The sequence below is a fragment of the Silurus aristotelis genome (genome assembly GCF_946808225.1).
Source record: "Silurus aristotelis genome assembly, chromosome: 18".
Classification (NCBI taxonomy): Eukaryota; Metazoa; Chordata; class Actinopteri; order Siluriformes; family Siluridae; genus Silurus; species Silurus aristotelis.
This window is the reverse complement of record NC_139591.1, coordinates 15,423,622-15,445,724: the sequence shown is the minus strand read 5'-3', so window position 1 is coordinate 15,445,724 and position 22,103 is coordinate 15,423,622. Positions and strand designations below refer to the sequence as shown.

Here is a 22,103-nt window from a genome sequence, read left to right as displayed (position 1 = left end):
AATATTACTGCCAAATCCACCATCCAGCCAAGTTTTTGCGATTGCCTCTGTCAGCAAGCAGTTCCTGACTACACAGCTGGTTATATTATTATGCTATTTCATTCTGTTCCTCAACCTGAAAAAAAGGTTCTCTCTGCAACTTTGTACAATTCAATTGGTTATTGTGATCTTTTCAAAAGTTGTGAGTAGGGTTCAAAATATATAATCAAGCCCTAACCTAGTGCAATTTTTTCCTTACATTGCTGCAGTCTGAACCTCACTCCTCTCAAGGTCTCTCTTCACATTGTTGGTATTATTTGACTCGTTTGGGCTATTTCACCTGTCTGAGGGTCGTTTGCAGCTCAGGCTGTTTGTCTGTGCTGCTCTAATTGGCGATGGGAGACAGGTGGCGCACCCGGTTGTGCAGGGACCTCGTTAGTGCGGTCTCTGTGTAATCCTTTTGTTTTTGCAGTGTGAACATGGAAGCCAGGGCATGAACTTGTGATGCCAGACTCGCAGTGTAGCGCCACTCACCCGTGCTGAACCCCCTCCCTCCTGCCCCTGTTATTATAAAATGTGTCAAGGGGTCGAGACCACAACAAAGTCTAAACACTAAGCCCCTTTTTGTTCTTCCCCATGTTGTTGGGTTCACTTGGAAGATGATGGCAGTTTGTAAAGCCCTGAAACAGTAGATTGTTCCAACATTTTGTTGTTGTTGTTGTTTTTTTGCATGTGTAAAGGATGGACCAATACCAGTTAAATGGATTCTTGAATCTTTATATTCTCAATATGTGTGAACATTCGTAAACAAACCAGCCATTAAAGTACAGGTGCCAGTCACATGTGTACACATCCTGCCTAATGAAGTCAGGCAGCTGTGGGGGGTCATAAAGGGTTGGTAGGTCAAAAGCAGTGACCCCCGGGTGGCCATGCTGCTTTTTCTCGCCTTTAATTAGAAAATGTAACTACTATTGTCATTGTGAGGACAATATCAACGCTTCCCAATCCATTCATTAAAATGCTTTTGTGGATTTTGCAAAAGATTTGGAGCTTTTTGTATTAAGGCACAGACAGATTGACAGACACCGTCCCTTTTTTCAATTCGAATTAAACACACCTGGCCCAGTCAGACTAGTGAAAATATTTATCCTTTCTGTGGGCCGTGAACCGTTTTGTTAATTACACAGGATCAAAAATGCAGCTTTGTCTAAAGTGTGCAATTGCTCCCTCTTTTCTCACTCTGCTTGTCTTGTGTTAACTTGGCACACTGTCCATGGCCTCTTAGGCAGGTTGGGTGTGTGTCTGTGAGCATGTTTGTGTGTGTGTAAAGGAGAAGGGGTGTTGATTTCTCAAGTGCTGTAATGATTCTTTTTGCAGTATTGTTTTACAAGTGTCTGAAACAGGAACCCGTCTGTTTCTCAGCTCGTCCATGTGAAAAGCCGAGTGTGATCTGCAAGTGACGCATCAGCTAGTGCTGCACTATCAGCACCAGGGACTCTTACCCAAATCCCCTAATAACCTTCAACATTTCACAGCAGATAAATGTTCACCACTCTCCCCTTTTCCTTCTCTTCTCCACAGTGTGGGTGTAAAAGAGCAGAAGTATTAATGCCCAGTGACTGCTTACTAATGTTCTGTTGTAGTGGAGGTGTCAGACTTGTTTTATTCTTCATAATTTGCCTGGTGATCTTGTGATTCATTTTCTACACTGATCTATATTTTCTCTGCATGTAGTTTTCAACTGTCAGGTTCTTCTTTCATTAGACTACAATGCATTAGAACACAAAAGTTTATTTATGTGGTGCTATTGTAGGCGTATGCGTCTTTATTTCCTACTTAATAGTATAGTATATTTTTTATACTTATTTTTAATACTTTGCGGTTATACATCATACTTTTATACTTTATATTTTTATTTTTATTTTATTTTGCATATATAGTTCTATTTCTATTTACATTCTTCAGAAAATCCCCCTTTTTTTGATAGTAGAAGTCTTTTGTCTGGTTTTTGCAATGTGGATGGATGAAAATTGAGATAAAACCTGACCTCCCTGGTTAAGGATATTACTCTAAACACAATTCAGTAAAGGTGCGTCTAAACCCATCCAATTCAAGAGGCTCTCAAAGTAATTTAGTCTTATTATTGCCATCCTCTTGTTGTTCTTTATAATCAGCTGATCATTTCTGTGCTTTGATTGCAATCTGCCTTTTCTTGTAATCAGTTTTGGACGATACCCTCTGCCAGATTCATCAATTGAAGCACTCTGATACTGTAACATGGTGTTTTTGGATTCTGGGCACCATTTCCTTTAAGGAAATACATAACTTTCAAACTTCAACAGAAAGGCCAGTGAAGAAAACCACCTCAATATAATTTAGAAGAGTTTCCTCGAAGTAAACACAACAACCCGCTGCATATCTCAGCTAGCAAGCGGACGAATGGTGTGTATCATCATGACTCCTCAGAGTGCATTCAGCCTTGGTGGTAGCATGAAATCGGACCACCTTTTTCCTTTGAGTTATTCCAACACCACGTTTCAGTTCGAGGAAAATGAGCTGTGGCGATTTGGCAGACAGACTTGACACAAACAAGGTGCTCCTCTCATTAGCGTCTAAGCAAGCGAGAGAGGCTTAGTGTGGAGTTTGAGGGGCCTGAAGGAACACTAGTGCTGTTCTTGGCTACTAGCTCATGTTGCCACGGCTGTGGAAAAGTACAGCTCTCTCGCTGGATGAGGCACTTCTGTTCCAGGCAGGGGCCGGACAGAAATAAGTGAGTGTATTAAATATTGTAGGAGCCGACCAGGTCATCAAGAGCAGCAGGTGAATTTGGGAGTATTACCCACAAAGCACTGACTGTGCATTAAATGTTCTTAATGTATAATATATGGTAAATTCTACCAAATGATGTTCAGTATATGTTTAAAGGCCCTTGGGTCAGCATCGTGTTGCACTTCACATCTCCAGATGGATTCTGATTTTCACTTACTGTTCATGCAGTGTTTTGCATGTTCTCCCCTTGTGGGTTAACTTCAGGTTTTTGGTTTCCTCCTACCTCTGTTAATACAGCAACCATGAGTGAAAAGAATAAATAACTGACTGATCCTAAAATCTGGGTAGATGTGATGATTGGTAAAACCTCTTCAAAATTATGACCCCAGTCCACTGTCTGTAGCTCCTTGGATTGTCCAAATAAATGGTTCTGAAGATTCCTATAATTGCTCATTTGTTTTAATTATACAGAATTTCAAAAACTTTCAATTGAATGTAATATTGTGAGCCCTGGCTTGCTTTCTTTGATCAAGCCAAGCTGAGAAGCCATTCTGTGCACTAGAGATATACTGTATATTACTTCATACGGATGGTCTGACAGCCTAGAGCCCTACCACAGGCTATATGGTTTATGTGAGAAATAAAGAATTTTTAAAGGTCTTGCTGCAATGCCCCAAGTTTGCACTTGTGAAATGGACAGAATCCTGTCCAAAGCTTCCTCTTTGTCCTTTGGGACTCATTCATTCACTGTAAATGGGGCAACAAACAAACAGCTTTGGGTCAATCTTGACTCAGCAGAGTGTTAAATAGACTTTTTCACTGAATCTATTTCATGTCAATTTACAATGCAGTTCAGTTCTGTCATGCACAGTGTAGCCTTAGATGTATAAGTTGATTTTACACAAAGTAAGGCAACTAAATCTGGACATATTGCACTGTTGCTTATCAAGAGTTTGTCTAGAAGCTCTGTGGCAAATTTGAAATTGCCCCTGGACACAGCAGGTTACATACAGTATGTCTGGTCATGAGTAATTGATTTTTTTTTATTATTATTTTTTTTAATCTGTGTTGTGGCAGAGGTGATTTATTTACTCTGTGTTTTTGCGGAGGCTTTTGCCATTTTGCCATTCGACAGCACTGTAGATTTTTATTTATTTATCTATATATTGGCCAAATTATTCAACAGAATCATCAAGCACTGAAAAGAACTCTTTTTTTTTTTCCAGCATGGAAGATGTAGGTTGAATGTTCAAATGGATTTGTGGGGTGAGTTAAAAAAAAAACCCGACACGATCCAGATTTGAGTTCGCATCAGATTTCAGTGGGAATGCCGGAGTCCATATAGCTCCCTAGAGCTGAGACCAAACCCCAGACACCCAGCTGCTTCTCCATTCAACACACCGTTCCAGACCTTTATCAGACATCCGGAAAGCTCATTAAAAACTTCTTCAGCCTCCTAAATTCAATTCTGGATTTTTGATCCTACTCTTTTTTTTTTTTTTCTTAATCCCCATCTTTGAAAGAGAGAGATAAAAAAAAAAAGAATAGACTCTTTATGCGTTCTTTTAAACAGGAAGCAGTTTTATGGCGTTTCATCCATTTATCCTTCAGACTAAACCATATACATATTCCTCTCACAAGAATGTAAACAGTCTGTGGTCTATCTATCTGAGTTTAATGAAATAAGTTTTTGAAAACATAAAGATTTCACATAGTAAAAACGCCCACTTCGCCAGATAAGTCATGCCTCAACCTTAGAGGTGATTTTCACATTTTTATAACCACAGGCATCGCCCCGTGGCTTTCACTGAGATGTAGTATGTATGTGATTGGCTCTGACACTGCTTGTTTTCTTCTGTCTGCGTTTTTTTTTAAAAGCTGTAAAAAAGGCGGTAACTCACGTCTCAGCATGACCACGTCACCTGCGCAGAGTCAGATTGACAATTCGATGCTTCCTTTATTGCTTAAGTGGCAGGAATCTCTAGAACCTCTAACACATGCCAAAAAACAATCAGTTCTGTATTATTTGCCTCTAATCAGGGAATTTGCCTCAAGCCATGTTTGCTTTGGGAACGGCTGTGTTTACTGTCTGTGAGGGAGCATGCTAATGACTTGAGCAGCCTGCAGGTGAGATGTTTACAAGCGTCACAAATGTGATGGCATTTATGCCTGCCTCAGTTAGCATGGCAGCACAGGAACTGTGTGGGCCTGTAGCTAGCCCTCACACATATATAATTATCAGTTGTGAATCTTTATGCAACTGAAACTGCCTTGAAGTGAAATATGGAGGCACTCTTTGCTTTGTTGGCACGTGCTCAAGCTCACGTGTGCTACGTTGTGATTCCAAACAGTTACTAAATTTGGGATTTTCACCAGTTAAAAAATCTGATAAAATTAGCAAGAATACAATTTCAAAGTATGCAAAGAAATAAGCAGAAAAAGAAAGTTCTTCTTTTGGCGTTTTAATGATGATGCAATTCGCAGTGTGTGGTTTCAAAGTCTGTTTTATTATGCTGCGTTTCCCAAGGCGAGGCAAGCTGACACTTTTCCCTCATTAAACCACACACTCAAGACAACACCTCTTTCTCTAGCGCAACAGAAATTATTCTTCTTTCTCGTCTTTCCTTTCTCTTCACTATGACAATTCCTTCTTTTTTTCTTTTTTTCCTGAGCCTAGCGTCCTTTCTTTTTTTTTTGTCTTACTTTAGAGCCTCAATGGCTTGGAGAATGTGCTTTGGCTTCCCATTGTGTTGGCTTTGCATATTCATGAAGGCTCTCTTTTTCTTTCTTGCTCTCTTTCTTGCTGGCTCACTGCTGGAGAGCGGAGAGATTGAAAGCAGAACAGTAGAGACGAGCTCTCGCAAGAACCCGTGCGGGGGGTCATGGGGAAATTAAATATCTCAGTGCTTTCATTCCAATTGCATTTAAAAAAGCTAATGATTGAGTACAATGTTTAATGTAATAATATTTACCGGAATTAGATTATTTGTGTTATTGTTTACAAAGTTATTTAATAATGTTGCTGCTCTAATTTCTCCTCTAGGGGAATAACATAAAAGTAAAAATACTGTGAAATTTTAAACCTTAATTTTCTTGCATTGTCATTGCATACTGAGTAAAAAGTGTAACGAAAAGCAGCAATTCACAAAAAAACCCCAAAAAAACAGTCGGACTGTGTGTGGAGTTTTAGCAGGTGCGTAATTACCTCAGCACGTTTATTTATCTAGCCTGTTTTATAGTGCCGTTTCTCTGCTCAGAGTCTCTCCGTCCACTCGGTTGATGATGTGATCATGAGTTGGTGTCTGGGCCTTGAGCACTGGAGGAAGAGAATGTGTGTAAAAAGTGTGAGGGGTCTTTCAGCAAACCCGGAGGTGATGAGTGCAGGGGACAGAGCCAGAGGAAAACTGCCGATGACGTCAGGTCTCTGTGTGGCGGGATCCTAATTGTGTTTCCCAGCTTCGTGCAGCTGTTGGGCTCAAGGAAGTGCACGGTTTGACACACCATTCCCAATCCCTTCCCAACCCTCTCTGAAACATTCACAGTGCTAAGGGTTAATTCTGGTATGAAGCAGAACATCGCTGCTAGCATGCATTCCTCCGTTGGCCATTGTAACATAAGAATCTGTGTCTTCATGGCTTTTTTTCGTGGGGGGTTGCTCTTTGCTCTTCGGTTAAGTTGTGAATTTTGTGCTTGTCGGGTTGATTTTCTCCCAGTGTGAGCAGATCAGAGTTGAGAAAGAATATGCTTCTGGCTGTCTCAATTGCCGTACATCTTTATTTACTGTGGATGTCTTTATTATAATGGTCTAAGGACAGCTGTCTTTTCAATAAATATTTAAGCAAAAGACATTTTTGTAGAACAGATTTTGCGCTTTTATCGAGGTGATTATCAGAGTGAAAACTGGTTCGTTGCATAGTTTTTTAAAGGACACACTAACAAAACCTTAGAATCTTTTTTTATTTTAATTCACTGCGACAAATGTATTTTTTTCCCCATCTGTAGTAATACACATACATTTAGTGGTGGACAATAATGGAGTAAATGAATTTGTTACTGTATCTAAATAGCCTTTTCACGTAGATGTACTTTACTGAAGTATTTCCATTTTTATACTTTTACTTTAACTTCAGAACATTTTAAAGTCAAATATTGTCCTTTTTCTCTGCTACATTTTGTAAAAATCAGTCGTTATTTACTTTTTATTTATGTGTGGATAAAAACTGGTCAAGCACACAGCAAACCACCAATCAGGGTAGAGCTCACGCTCTGTTTTGAAATCGTTTTGATTGCCGCTTGGTGGTTCAACATCAGTTCAACAGCGAGCAGAACATTTTGAGAGGAATAAATGATGGAAGAAACTCCTGACTCGAACTCACCGCAGCACCTGTGGCCTGATTTGCATGATTCTTATTAAGTATTTGTACTTAAGTATTTGAAAAGGAGGTTTTAAGGGCCATTAATAGGGCTATTAATATCATTAATTATATAAAAATGTCATTATACTTATAGATGTAAAAAAGATAATAAAACTTTTGACTTAAGTAGGCAAACACTTTTGTACTTTTAAGTGAAAGTTGAAAGGCAGCACTTGGACTTTTACTGGAGTCATATTTTAGTTACTGTATCTCTTCATTTACTCCACTACATGGTTTTTGTACTTTGTCCTCTACTGCATACACTACATATGTGGTAGATAAACATATTCCCATAGCAGACCTGAGGATGTTCTTAGGTTATGGTTTGTCTGATTGTTTGTGCTGCAAGTTTTTCTTCTGCTTAAGATATATCAAGCCAAACGTAGCAGTGTGAAGGCTGTAAAAATGGCCATTTAGGGACTGGCTCATTTGCTGTTTGGAGTAAGGAAAGAACATGAGGGAGTATAAGCAGAGAGAGGAGTGTTTATGGAAGTTCCTCAAACACAAGCCTAAGCGACCAGTTTGGAAGATTCAGCAGGGCAAGCTGCCCTCACACCGGTCGTGTTAGCGAGCGTCTGTCTGACAGTACAAGTACGTTATGTTGACTTGCTCGCAGCTCACCGTGTGAGCGCTGCTTCCCAGAGTTCACTCTGATCACGTCGCGAAAATCGGTAGCGACAGCTTATCTGTAGAAGAGCACAGAACACGTCACTTCCGTGCCACCGACTGCTCAACCCTCAACACCACCCCCCTTCGCAAATCAGACTTTTTCTTTCTCTCTATTTCCCGCTCACACATCCACATCTCTGTCATCCGCCTCCAGAGGCTCCACAGAGTGCCATGGCCAGAGAAGAGACAGAATGGCAAGCAAAGAGGGGGCCTTAGTGCACCCAGCAGGCCGGAAAAGCGGATAAAGCCAAGCGATTTATCTTTGTGTGGAGGTCTTTGAATGGAGATGATCAATGGGTCTTGATTCTCTTGAGTGGGAGATGCACGAGCTGCAGAGAGAAACTAGCGATGAAGCATAGTGATAAACTAAATGCTCATTAATCACATGTCCAATTGACCTGTACATGTCATAACATTTTCTTAATGGAACGACTTTTGGTGGGGCCTAATGGAACATGTGTGTGTGTGTTTAGTGTGTGTATAGACGTTGACGAAAGGAAGCAGGGCTGTTTATAGTGCTTATGACCCACGCTGCACGGGTGTGGCATTCGCCACCTCACTCCGGCCACACTGTGGAAAGTGTCAGCTCAATTATGCTTTATGTGATATAACTGCTCTGACTGACTTGATGTAATCTCAGTAATAGCACACTTAATCGGCTTAACTTGTAACTCCTGGAAAGTCTTTTGCTGTAGTATCCGGGGGGAGTTTCCAGCAGGGGAATTAGCGTTAGAGGGGAGCAGAGGGGGCCGTGACACGGCCTGGAGGTGAAATCACCTGATGTGTGAATGCCTTTTGTTATGCACTTTGTGTTTTCACTGGCTGCTTTGTGCGCCATAATAACGTGTCACTTAAATGACAGCGCGGTGAATAGCTGAGGAGGAAACACCTCGCCGAAAGGAGAAAAAAGGAGCCTTGAACCGTGGCATGCGAGACTTCACTTGAATTGTATACATACAATATAAACTCAAATATGTGTTCCAGCCAAAATGTATTGGTGAGGGCTTTTCAACACTTCTGCCATTTGCCATTAACAGAGCTCTTCCCTAGCTAATCATCCTCCTCGATGCTGAAAAGCAGCTGACAGTGGGAGTTTTATTCACATACATAAGAGCTTAGCCTCTCTTTCTCTCTGTCTTTAAGGGTCAGAATTTTGGCCTCCTCCCCTGGTCTCCTTTTGTAGAGCACAGCCCTCCCTCGGTCTGCTCCCCAGCGAGCGGTGTGCAGGAGGAGTGGGATGGCCCAAACGTACAGGGGCGACACTGCTTGTGTGTGTCGGTATGTTTGTGTGTGAGAGAGACCAAGCAGCTCAGTAACAGTAACACCCTCCCTCCTCTTCCTCCTCCTCTCTCTCTCTTTCTCTCTCTCCCTATCTCTCTCGTTTCTCTCCAGTCAGGCCATCAGTGTGGAGTAGCGGAGGAAGGAGTGCAGCGGGCGTGTGTGGCAGGCAGAGTTTTGGCTGAAGACGCACACACACCTCATGCCTTGGTTGTTAGAGCAGATTGCTGAAGGCTCTTTGATGGCCCGTCTGCTGATGCTGCTTCTTCTTCTTCTGCTGGGATTCAGCTCTAACTTCGCTTATGGTGAGTACACCAATGTGCACACACACTTCATCCTGGGCTCCTGATGCTAAATGTCATACACGTCTTCATCCGGATGAAGTTTCACACTTTTTGACTTCTAAGAGTTTTTTTTTTCATGTTTTTGTTCTCTTAAATTTATTATTATTTTTTTTATTATTAACAATAGTTTTTAATTTCTAATTAAATTCATTCTTGTGTTGTACCAGAGCCGCCGAGTTTGTACACATCGTATTATAAGTTACCGCACAAATTCCCAATCCCTGTCTTTTTCATCTTTTTGCATGCCCATGTGGCATTTGGTGAACTCTTGGAAAACCGATCAGCTGTCAGACACTTGTTACGCACACAGTTGGGCGTCAAGCTGTAAACTCTGTCTGTCTCGTCCGTCCTGCAAACACAGTTGAACACACACCAACACATGCACTCTTTACACATCTAAAATAATTGGTGCTCAGCGTGGGTCTGGTAGAACATCAGAAATATCCTTCAGCTGGTGGAGTTTTCATACAGGCTTGAACCTTTCAGCTGCTCTCACCATTGATGTGGCCCTGTGCTGGTCTTCAACCAAGAGCCTAAATACGCTTGTAATTCTTCTAAGGTGTAATAAAGCGTTAAATGTATAACAGTTTTAATCCTTTCTTTTTAAAGATGACATTTCACCTGCTGTTATGTTCATTCTCATGATTATTGTTATCAAGATCCGTCGATATTGAATCATTTTTTTTATTTTGTTCACATTTTATTCCACGACTACATAATATCACCACATAAACCATTCAACACATTTGTACAATAGTGTGATTTTGTTTGGCCTCATGCTGAATTTCGCAGCAGTTTTCAATTTGTTACACATCAGCTACCACCTGACGGGTAAAAGCGCACGCGGACAGTAATCATGTGTGCGATCGATCTTTATGCCGGGCAAGCCGATAGGACGGAGAGTTCACTGCCCGCTGTATTTTACAAAACAGCCAGGATACGTGAAAAAGCAAACAGCCAACATTTGTGCTGCACATTTGTGGTGAAAAGCTAATGATTCTAGCAAATGGACTGACGGCTCTTTAATACATCCTCCACCTGTTTGATTAATCACTCACTCTGGATGTCAGTGTTTGGGTTTTTTTGGGCTTAGTAGCCAGGTTTAAAGCTCTGTTTTTTTAAAAGAGATAGACAGGGAGTACTGACTCACCTCTCCTACATGCATGCAACTCATAACACACTCAAGGTCATTTTTTCTGTTATTTTCAGTCGGAGCAGGAATACACAAGGTTTAAAAGTACTAATGTTATTTATTGTGGTATAAACGATTCTGGCAATCAAAAAACTTTATGATTTATTTCAATATTGTAGATTTTATAACACTAAACTAAAATATTTGGAGTTATCTATTTATTAAATCCAAATATCCCTAAATAAAAAAATATTTAAAATATATTTAAAGCTAGTTCAAATGTATTGCTTATAAAAAATAAATAAACAAATGTATTTTATAGTTTAAGTATCAGGATATATGTGGTTATATGTGCGTGTGCACCCCCATCATTAAAAAAATATATACGTTTTTACATTTGAAGACTGTTTACAGCTAAAAGCATTAATGCAATTTCTATTATATCAGTTCTGACTTTATTAGTTCGCAGAAAAACAATGTCTAGGTGAGCAAATAGCCTCTGCATCCACATACGCCACCAGTGTGCTGATCTTTAGTCTTTGCATGTAGGCATGTAATTGTTTGGACATACTTATTTGTCTCTTGTCATAGAGCCATTAATAATGTAACAGGGAATGGAAGTGCCTTTATTTTTTTTGCATGTTGTAGATTTAGCAGTGTGATCAAGGTCAGCTCAGCTGTCTTATCTCAACCTCTGCTTCGGTATGGGAATTTACTCCTTGAGGAGATCACACACTTGAGGAGATCACAAGCTCTTAAAAATCTCAACATATTCTGTTGTTCGCCTTATGTAAGAAACTACAATAAATTCCACACTAAATCCAGTGAAACATTTAGAAAAGGTCTGTAGTTATGAGTATCAAGAAGTTTTGGGTCTGCTGACAGGTTAAGGACATTTAAGGATTTTAGGTGTGTGTGTGTGTGTGTGTGTGTGTGTGTGTGTGTGTGTGTGTGTGTGTGTGTGTGTGTGTGTGTGTGTGTGTGTGTGTGTGTGTGTGTGTGTGTGTGATTCAGAGAAAGAGAGAGAGAGAGAGAGAGAGAGAGAGAGAAGTGTGCAAAATGTCAAGAAGATTATAATAAGGAAATCTCTTTTATACAGTTATGTTCTTGAATAAGACGAGAAAAATAAATGACACTTATCGCACACAGGTATTATGGGTGAGCAATTGCATGCAGCGATATTTTAGTGTGTTAATGTGAGATAAACAGAGATTTGACTGACCGCTTGGTGACAAATGAAAGTGATAGACCTGAGCGATGTATTGATGTGATATTGTTAATGTGAGAACTCATGTCCCTGGACAGCAGGAGTCAACGTGTGTTCCAGTGTGTTGCAGTTTATGCTCGTGCTGAAATCCATAGCATATACAGGACTGTGTTTATATAATAACTTAAAGCTGGAATCAAAGTTAATAAAGGGGATTTATAGGTGTTTTCATGTAGCTGTAATCTCCATCCTGTACTGAAGCAGCATGCCAGTCTGTGGTTAACATTTCAGCTGTGGCGTTTTTTTTGTCGCACTTAAACACGTTATTTGAGCTAGTGTTCGTCTTCGCCCCAATGAAGTCAAAGAAGTGAAACTGTGACATGGCTATGTGTTGTGCTGTTAAAGCTTAGTTTTGTCAAACATCTCTGATTCTGTCCAAACCCTCAGAATGCTCTGTTGAATGAGTGAAGTAATATATTCTGCTGAGTAACTGACAGAAAAACGAGTTTATACAGGGCACATGGCCTGGTGATTTGCTGTGCTCAAAATTTTAACCTCAGAAATTTTTTTTAACCCAAATCACCCATTCATACATTAGAATCATGATTTTCAGAAGGAAATTGATGTGATTTCATGGATGCTCTGCAGACGTCAGATCAAAATCCTTTAACCACTCAGGCAGAAAAAGCTAAATCTTAGTCACCGTCCAGCAGATGATTTTCTTTAGGAGATGTCTTTATAATTCTGTTCCACACCGCTTACAATAACCACACCATTAAAGCTTCTGCTGTAGAAATGATTGCACATTAGAGTATAAACGACTTTTCTGTAATTAACTCTAATGTGTTCGGTGCATGTTGATAAAGAATAAAGAAGATGGAGAAAATCTTATATGAAACTGTTGACAGCTTCTCTCTTCTCTAAAGTGTGCACCATGTCTTTCTTTAATTGTTTCATCCTCGTAGGCAGGATTGAGATATTTACTGATTTCTTTGGCACTCTGTTGTTGTACAAAATGGCAACACCATGGAAACACCACAATCTTTCTTGTTCCTTTAATGAGTTATCTCTTATACAGTGAGATAGCTTGAACACTTCTCTACAGAGCTATTATTGAGAAACACGTCACCCTCCTTCTTCGCTTGGTAGATGTGTTCAAGGTTAAAGAGCTCTACGAACAGACTGGGGCTTTTTTTGTGTGAGGAAACATAAACGGGGGAGAAAAAGCCTGACATTTTGTTTGCTTTTTCTTTTGAGCTGTGGCAGAAGCGTTAACCCTTTTCCTCGTTTTGTAAGGAATTATTTTGAATGGAAACAAAGCTACTTAGTGATTACTGCTAAATGAATGGTTGAAAAGATAGGCGCAAGCAGAAGCAAAGTAGTAGCTACGGTTCAGCTATGCTAGACAACTTCCTGACAGGATGCGGATTGGGTTTCCCCAGACAGAACACGATCCACTGCTCAGATGTGTGTGTGTGTGTGTGTGTGTGTGTGTGTGTGTGTGTGTGTGTGTGTGTGTGTGTGTGTGTGTGTGTGTGTGTGCTTTTTTTTTTTTTTTCGTCCAGCGGCGGGTCTCCTGCACCTGTGCCTAGATGAGAATGTGAAAAGCCAGGAGGTGCGGGAAGGGACAAAAAAAAACAAAAACAAGGGTGAACTCCTTCCTCATTAACACAGCGGCCAGATAATCAAGTGCTGAAGACGGCAACAAGTGGCCTGTAGTGTATGAATGGAGCAGCACAAAGTAGGTGGTCGGGGCACATTTGTTCAGTTCAATTTGTTTGTTGAACCTGGTGCAAAAAAGCAAGTGGGCTCATTTACCCCCTTTAGTAACAGATGGCAAAACCTTGTAAACGCCGAAACCCTGAAGTATATAAACGTTTGTACAGGCGTATATGTGAACATTCCGTAAAGAAAATAGCATTTGCTTCTAAAATGCACGAGAAAACTAGTCATGTGTGCTGGTCAGGCAAGAGCGACACAGGCCTTTCCATACAATGCTCCCTCTCACACTCGTGTACACTGACGGACGAGGAACAGGTGGACGCCGACTCTGGCACTTTATGAAACGAGAGGCTTTATCCGGGATCCCTCTGGTATTGTGTGCCTGAATGTGTTTGTGTGAGAGACAAATCGATGGAAAGTGCACAGGAGAGAGAGAAAGGGAGAGAGAGAGAGAGAGAGAGAGAGAGAGAGAAGTGTCCATCATGGTCCTTTCTGTGCCTAAACATGGTTTGAACGACAAAGCAAGGACAGACAGGTGTCTCATCACATGCTCCTGCCCTACTACGCTATAACGGGACAACAATTATTTTTATTGTCATGCGAGCTGAATATGCATGTAGACATCACAGATAAATTCCTACTGCGGAAGGGCAGGTTTATAACGAATTGTGACACTTTTCTAACTTGTATCGGATATTAATTTTAACGCCTGATGACTAATCTCTCATAACACCATACATTCAATCTGTGAATGTATAGCTGCATAATTTTGCATTTTTCTCTTCTATAACTCAGGGGGAGTGGTGGCTCCAGCGGTTAAGGCGCTGGGTTGCAGATCGGAAGATCTGGGGTTCAAGCCCCGGTATCGCCAAGCTGCCACTCTTGGGCCCTTGAGCAAGGCCCTTAACCCTCTATGCTCCGGGGGTCCCTTACGAGGGAAATATCAAGGTCCGTGACGTCGGAGTGACGTGGGGCCGCCTTCCCGTGGGCTCACCACCTGCAGGAGGGACCGTAAGGGACGGTGCTGTGAGGATTGGGCAGCAGTCGAAGGCGGGGGCCTGCTTAGACTGCTGCCCCCGCGACCCGAATTACGGATAAGCGGAAGAAAATGAATGAATGAATGAATGAATCTTCTATAACTCAGCCATTTAAACCTAGTTCACACTTCTTGCTCAGATTAACGAGTTATATCATGTTGTAGAGGATTGGGAAGCACTGCATTAAACACTTAATTAGGTAATAAAGCATGACAAGGTGTGCAGTTAGACGAAAATAATCCATGATGGCATGATATGGTATATGATATGATTTATCTGACATAAAGCAGAGTTAATGATTCCCTCCTAAAGTGGATTATAATCTTATAACACAACACCTCAAGGTGTGCACCGACACCGAATGCTCTTTAATGTCCATTACATACAGTCACCGAGATGTCAACATTATTAGTTTGAGATTACATGGCCCATTCTCCATTCAGGTTCCTTAATGAGGAATGAGTTGTTAATATAGAAGCAATGACATCAGTATGAGCACCTTAATATAGCCTTTGTTTGAATTACAGCTAGAACTACTTACTACATTAAACAATTACTAATTCCCATGAAAACTTCATTAATCCCACTCGGCTGTCCGTGTTGCCATTCAGTGTGGTTGTAGCCCCACCCCTCCCTTATCTCCTTGGCAGTTGGGAGATGTGCTGTGATACATTTTCCCGGCACAAGGTTCGTTTTGTTTTGGGAGGTGAATAAAGAACAGGAAATGATCCAGCATGCTGTAGAATCCAAGGATCAACAGTTATCAGTCTTTGCATGACCAAAAAAAAAACCCACACCTGCTCTTTTTGTGACCTTTTAAGTAGGGTACACGGGCCTGTGCTTGATCCAGCTCGGCTCTAAATTAGAAAGAGCGCACTTTTATCAGATGGACTTTTGCAAATGCTTTTTGAAGTGCAATCAGATGGCACAGGTGTTTTTTTTCAGGTAAATGAACTCACAACCGGCCGGGGTGCGATGACCCGGGCCAAGTCCTCCCCTACGGCTCCAGCTGCTCCCCTTGATAACACGCTCTTGCTCGTCCGGTTTCACTCTGAATGGGAAATAGAAGTGTGTCCTGTGGATTATTTTACTAGGATGCAAAGTGCACTGGGATTCTTTCTCACCACAGCCTCTACAGGTCTAAACAGGTACAGGTGTCAGAAATGACTGGACTTCTCTCAATGCAAATAGTGTTATTCATTTTATTCGGACTGCCAGAAAGAAAAATGAAACCAAAACGGTAGGTTCTCTCCATTCCACGACTCGCTTTTCCCTAATGGAGCTGGTCAAACGAGTTAGCAATGTAAACGAATTTAGGCAGCATCTGTTAACTTGAGGACTACGGTTGAGACGTGGATGTTTAGGTTTAATGAGATGTAGGTTAATGGATGCCATACATGTTTAATAACTAGCTGGTGTAAAGATAAAGCAGCAGTCAGATGAGTTTATTTAGACAAAAAAATAGCATCATACAGTGAAAGCAGCACATCAGTAAACTGCAGGCTTTCCTCCAAGAAACTGAGCCTCAGGGCTGGAGTTTGGCTGTTGACAGTAATAAAAATAAATGAACAGTTGAAAAATAACTGAAGAGTTGGAACATTTCATTACACAAACATGTTTATGAAATGTTTCCATAGTTTAGCCCAAAGGTATCTGCTACGCTTGAGGCTATTAATAGCTCTAATCTATTGCCTCATGGTGGCTAAGAAACCTTCTACAAAACCTTCTACTTTGTTCACCAATTAGCAAGCATAATATTTTTAAGGGTTGAGGCCTGTGCTAAACTAGAATATAGGATGGGATCAAACAGCTTTTGTTTCCTTCCAATACCATGTTTATTTGTATCTGTTTTTATCTGATATCAAATAAAGTCTAGGCAAAGGAAAGTATCAGTCAATAGCATGGCGTTCGTGATGAGCCGCCACAATCAGACATTAAAAACATATGCTGCTAGCTATACTGTTGGCCCCTAATGTAGCTGGCCAATTCACATTATTTTAAGTCGACTAGCTAGTGGCCATTCCATTCTCTCGCCACATAGTTTTTATGTCTGTCCTGAATTGCGTCACATGTGCTACAGCGAGGAAAGTCTTGGCTTCCCACAGGACTAGACAGACTAAAGGCATATTAAAAGATTGATGCTTTTATTTTGCCAGCATCTGAAACTCTCCCTTGATGTAAACCCCCCTCATGCCCACCCCCCCTCTAGCAAATCCTTCAGCGATTGGTCACGGCCACTAGGGGATCTAGTCTCGCCAGGAACACATTTGAGTCAGACAAATGTAAGCGAATGCGGAACAGATTAGTGGCTCTCTTGATCATTGCAGATGCCCACCTCTTTGAAAACTCGTAGCTGTGAGCAGTGAGAGCAGGACAGTGGCCTGAGGTTGAAACAGACAAGGAAGATGGATAGGAGCTCACCGGTTTGTCACGCCATCTCAGGATTTAGTCCGTTTGTTGGCGGTGTGGCGAATGCTTTGAAGTGAATAGGGGTTAAGGGGAGCAAGTGGGGAATGGATGACGGGTGGGTGATGGATAGATGCATGATCCAGTGTGACACCGTACAGGTCAGAACTCTACAGAGAAGTGAGATTTACTCGGAGCACCTGGAAAATCTGTCATCCACACGCAATCTTTCCAGATGATACAGTTCACACGTGCTGTTGAATTTGGCAAGAATCACAGCTTTACAGTCGCTTTTTTTTTTTTTTTTTTGCTCAGATCTTATATATATATATATATATATATATATATATATATATATGCAATGTCAGTCTTTTGCACTTCTGTTTTTGTGTGAAACCCAAACATGGGCTTATTAAACCAAAGCCATTAGCTTCGCAGTGATATGATCTGCCACATGTTGTCAAAAAGATTCATGCCCGTGTTTCGTTGATGTAGCGCCGAGTTGTGTGCGTGTACCACATCAGTCGGTGTGTTTTTTCTTCGTGAGTTTGTGTGTTGCGGCTGTGAGTCAGGTTTCTGTTCAACCTTGCCCGGATGTCGTCGCTGATCTCAGCAGGTTTTTGTAGTTGTGTGTATGAGAGCGCACTGAGCTGATGGATGGATCGAAAGTGCTTCGGTGCTCTGAATATGAAACCTTGGCCTTGGGCGCAATCCGTCTGCAAGTCATTGTGTTCTGCTGCTAATCAGTGGCTTTTCTGTGATCCTGGCTTCCTAACACCAACCCCCTCCCCCTCAGGTGCCTTTTGTTTGGTTTCCTTTTAAGCTTTATGGCAGATTAACCTATTAACCTTCTTGTTCTATTTTACATCTTTTTAAAAAGCTTTATTATGTTTTATATCCATCTCTATTATTACAAGCTCAGCAACATGTATGGTAATAAACACACTTAGGGTTTCTCCTTTTATATCATTGACATAATTTGTATTGCTGTAGGCAAAAGATTGATTTAAACAATGATTCTGAGATCGTTATTCTTTTTCTTTGTTGGTGGAATCCCTTTATGTTCACATGAGGACTCGTTCAGAGACAAGAGTGAAGTGCTTTTACCCACAGAGCAACTTCAAAAGCTCATCAGAGTGTGCTACGTTGTTTTGTGGTGGAAGTGGCGTTGCCCTAGTGCGTTGATTAACCACAAGACTAATGGTACAGATCATCCTCCAGCCCTGAGGGACTGCGTGTGTGTGTGTGTGTGTGTGTGGATGTGGATGTGTAGAGCATGACCTCTCTTCTCTTTCTTCCTGTATCTCTCTCTCTCTCTCTCTCTCTCTCTCTCGCTCTCTCTCTCTCTCTCTCTCTCTCTCTCTCTCTCTCTCTCTCTCTCTCTCTCTCTCTCACCCTCTCTTTCGCTCAGGTAGAGAATCCCAAAGAACATGAAGGATAATCCAATTCATTTCCAGGGATTATGAAATGATTTAATAAGACCAGACTATGAGGTCATATGCATATATATATATATATATATATATATATATATATATATATATATATATATATATATATATGTCTTATCTTATCTTATGTCAGGTGTCCATAAACTTAGGAGAAGGGTGTATGCTACACATAACACACAATACACACAGTTAGATAAAAAATACACATTAACACATTGTTAAGTTTTATGCACTTTCATTTGAGCAAGAAATAAAGCACTTGTGAGTAATTGAGAGATGAGGGGTTGGAGTGAAAAGTGTTGTGTTTTTTGCACTGTGTTTACATCTCCTAAGGTCTTTAAAAGGCCTTCCTGACAGTGCGGGTGTTATTAATGGCTACGTTCTCAGCTCAGTTCCGGGCAGGCCTGCCTGTAGGGCTAGAAATTTAACCACACCCTCTTCATAGCCTTCCTTTTCACGCCCTCTGAATAGTAAACCAGGCCAGAGCTCATCACCTAACCCCATTTAATACTAAAAACACCAGCAACCATCTATTACAAGCTGAGTAAATGTGGAGAGGTGGGTTTACATGACGTGTGAAGGGGCCATGCGGGTTATTAATGGAGGGAATTGAGAGAATGAACAGCACGCTCAGGATGGAGATTTATAATGCTTTTAACTTAGTCACACATTTCTCTTTACATTTTTCTGCCAGAACTCTCAGTCTAACTAACCTTATCCACCACTGATTGCACACTAAGAACGTTTTGTACAGTCTTTGTGACAACGTTCCCTTGCCTGAAAGATGTAGCGACTTTTATCGCAACAGTCAAGATATACGCCATCTGGCCGTGTATCGCCATGCCGCCTCCCATGTCAGCACGACACGGAGTGTTCTCTTTAAAGATACACACCAGCCATGTGGTGCCAGCGCCTGACTCATTTACAAATTACTCGCCCACTCTCAACACTAACAAGCTGTTCCGCCTAATTCACGCTCTGTGCACTGCAACCGTTGATAATAGAGTGGTGAGTTTTCAGATGAAGTTGTTTGAGACAGACCATGACATCTGAGTACCTGGATGATCAGTGTGCATGTTTCCCCAAAGCCTCATACACTGTTTGTAGTAATGCAGTACACTCATTGCACAGTCATTTAATAGTGAATTACTGGTAAACTGAGTATGCAAAATGATGGACAAATGTGTGATATTTTTAGCCAGAACATGTAGGTCCTTTTGGGTTTTAAGCTGTGCAAAATTGTACACAATTATTTTTAGTGGTTTTAAAAAATATGGGCGCCTCCAACGGGTTTGGAGATAAATGAACATGATTTTAAAAAGCTCTTCAATTTGCATAGATGGACTGCCCTGTCTGCAGTTTGGCTTGATCTGGGTGCATGTTTAGTGACATTATCTATAAAATGAAAACAGGAAAAAAAGGAAATGGACAAATTTCCTTGCGGCTGAAAGAAATTTTTTTTCTGAAAAGCATGGCGATTTGTTTGTTTGGATTTTTAACTTGTGAATAAGTTTGTAATAAGAAATGTAAGCAGTTTTGCAAGTTGTTGGCATTAAAAGCTTTATATCATTTCTGTTCAGTTCCAGTTTTCTGGTTTTCTACATTAATTTTTCACCTTAAAACCACCAAGTATGAGCACTGCTTGGGGGAAACCAAGCTCTTTTTATTGTGTGTGTGTGTGGCATTTCTGTTTGTGTACAGTGTAATGGTAAAATAAACGACTGTGTCTGAGAGCTACTGAGAGGCAGTGGATCAATGTTGGCTTAGTTTCAGCCATGCTGCCTGATTTATGTCCTACAATAAGTGAGTGTGAATAGCAGTCTGGGGGTATGCCTGAGGCCTGCAGTGACTCCTTCCACACAGACATGTGTGGTCGATCTTTTGATCAATCTTTTACTACGCTGTCATCGAACTAGGGTCCGCCGAGAGGTGTCGGGCCACTTGCTGAGTCTATTTATATACAGCATCTATCAACAAACTCTCTGAAGAGCTTCCTTGCACTGTACATTCGGATTAGAAAATCTATTTTAGAATGTTATGTCTGCTCAGGTGACTAGACATAATTATTGCCTCTCCGATTACACTTCATGCTGCTTGATAACGTGATTCTGAATACATCAATGTTGTTTTTGTATTAGATTTGCACTGGTTTCTGTCTTCGTAAACAAAAGCAGTGGTTAGATGTTTACACATGCAACATCCTAGTACAGCTTGTTACAAAGGTCCTCCCTTTTTTCTCCTGGTATATAAGAGCTCTCCACAAAGTCATCCAATGCAAACGGCTATGGGGTTCTGAGTGTAATACATATAACACGAGCAGAGCTTGAGCTTGAGCTTTTCTCTGTGGTCACTCCAGCCGTCTGTTATTCTAGCACAGCCAAACTCCGTTAGACTTCAGGTAGCACTCAGGCAACCCCATTTAAAATGCCCGGCTGTGCGGACGAGGTCATTTGTATTCCCTGAAGCTAAAAAATGACTACACATCGAATCTGTATATTGAACAAATGGTCTGGAATTGTGGAATGTGGAGGTGCTAGAAAAGAAGCAGTGCACAGATACACACACACACACACACACACACACACACACACACACACACACACACACACACACACACACACACACACACACACTTCATGTAAAGCATAAAAAGGTCTTTCTTTGTGATTATGTGCCCTGAGTCGGGACAGGTACACACAGCACAGGTCTGACTTTTACAAACACGACAAGCACATATGAAAGCTGAATTTGCAACACACTAATTACCCTGGTGGGTTTTTTTCCACTTTGCAGCGAACGTGCTGGACGCAATGTTGTTGAGGAATTCTGGGAAGGTGACACTGGATAGTCGAAAGGAGGACAGTAAGAGCTCAGTGCCTGTGGTTCCTGAGAGGACACTGTGGTGCCACTGTTACCACCACTGTCCAGAGGACTCTGTCAACAACACCTGCAGGTTAGAAGTGCAACTGTCTATTTCTCAATACAATGGAGTTACTGTACCAACCTGCAGGTGTCGGGGTATACTTACTGCTTTTTTATAATTACTGTAATATTATTAAACACCTGCTTACTAAATATTCGGCATGTCTTTCATGTTCAGCAAAACTACAAGGCACACCTAAAGAAATTCTTTAGGAGTAAAGAATATGTTTGTATGATACAAATATACCGTAAACTGATATACACTATATGACAAAAGTTTTGGGACACCTGACTTTTCTATGCTTTCTATCTATATCTTGTTCTTCATCAAACTGTTATCACAAAGTTAGAGGCAAACAGTTGTATATGAGGTCTTTGGATGCGGTAACATTAAGTTTTTCCTTTTTTCGAACTAGAAGACCCAAACGTGTTCCAGCACGACAATGCCCCTGAACACAAAGCCAGATTCATGAAGATATGGTTCACATGGCCCTGCTGTAGAGCTCTAAACTTAATCCTTTTTTAACACCCTTTAAACAACCCTACTGAAAAATCTCCATAGCCACACAACAAACTGTAGTGGAACATCTTCCCAGAAGATTGGAGGTTATATTATAGTGGAGGTTCCTAATATTGCAGCAAATAGGAATTAAATACGGAATGAAATGCTTAAAAAGTACATGCAAATCTTATGGTCAGATGTCCACAAACTGTTGTCCATGTAAGAGAGAAAGAAGTTTAGTTATTAAATGTATTTGATTGGAATGTTATG

At 41.0% G+C, this 22,103-nt stretch overlaps 1 protein-coding gene across 4 annotated transcripts in view; it reads left to right on the top strand.

Moving 5' to 3' along the window:
• Nucleotides 1-22,103, top strand: part of bmpr1bb (bone morphogenetic protein receptor, type IBb) — a 69,058-nt gene that overhangs the window by 36,106 nt on the left and 10,849 nt on the right. For 3 of the 4 annotated variants that reach the window (XM_083568348.1, XM_083568347.1, XM_083568345.1), the window contains 2 exons: nucleotides 9,225-9,415; nucleotides 21,203-21,362. In XM_083568348.1, coding sequence (XP_083424474.1) covers nucleotides 9,313-9,415; nucleotides 21,203-21,362 — 263 coding nt within the window. In that variant the 5' untranslated portion in view covers nucleotides 9,225-9,312. The remainder of the gene's footprint in view (nucleotides 1-9,224; nucleotides 9,416-21,202; nucleotides 21,363-22,103) is intronic. The other variant, XM_083568346.1, reaches the window with a different exon arrangement.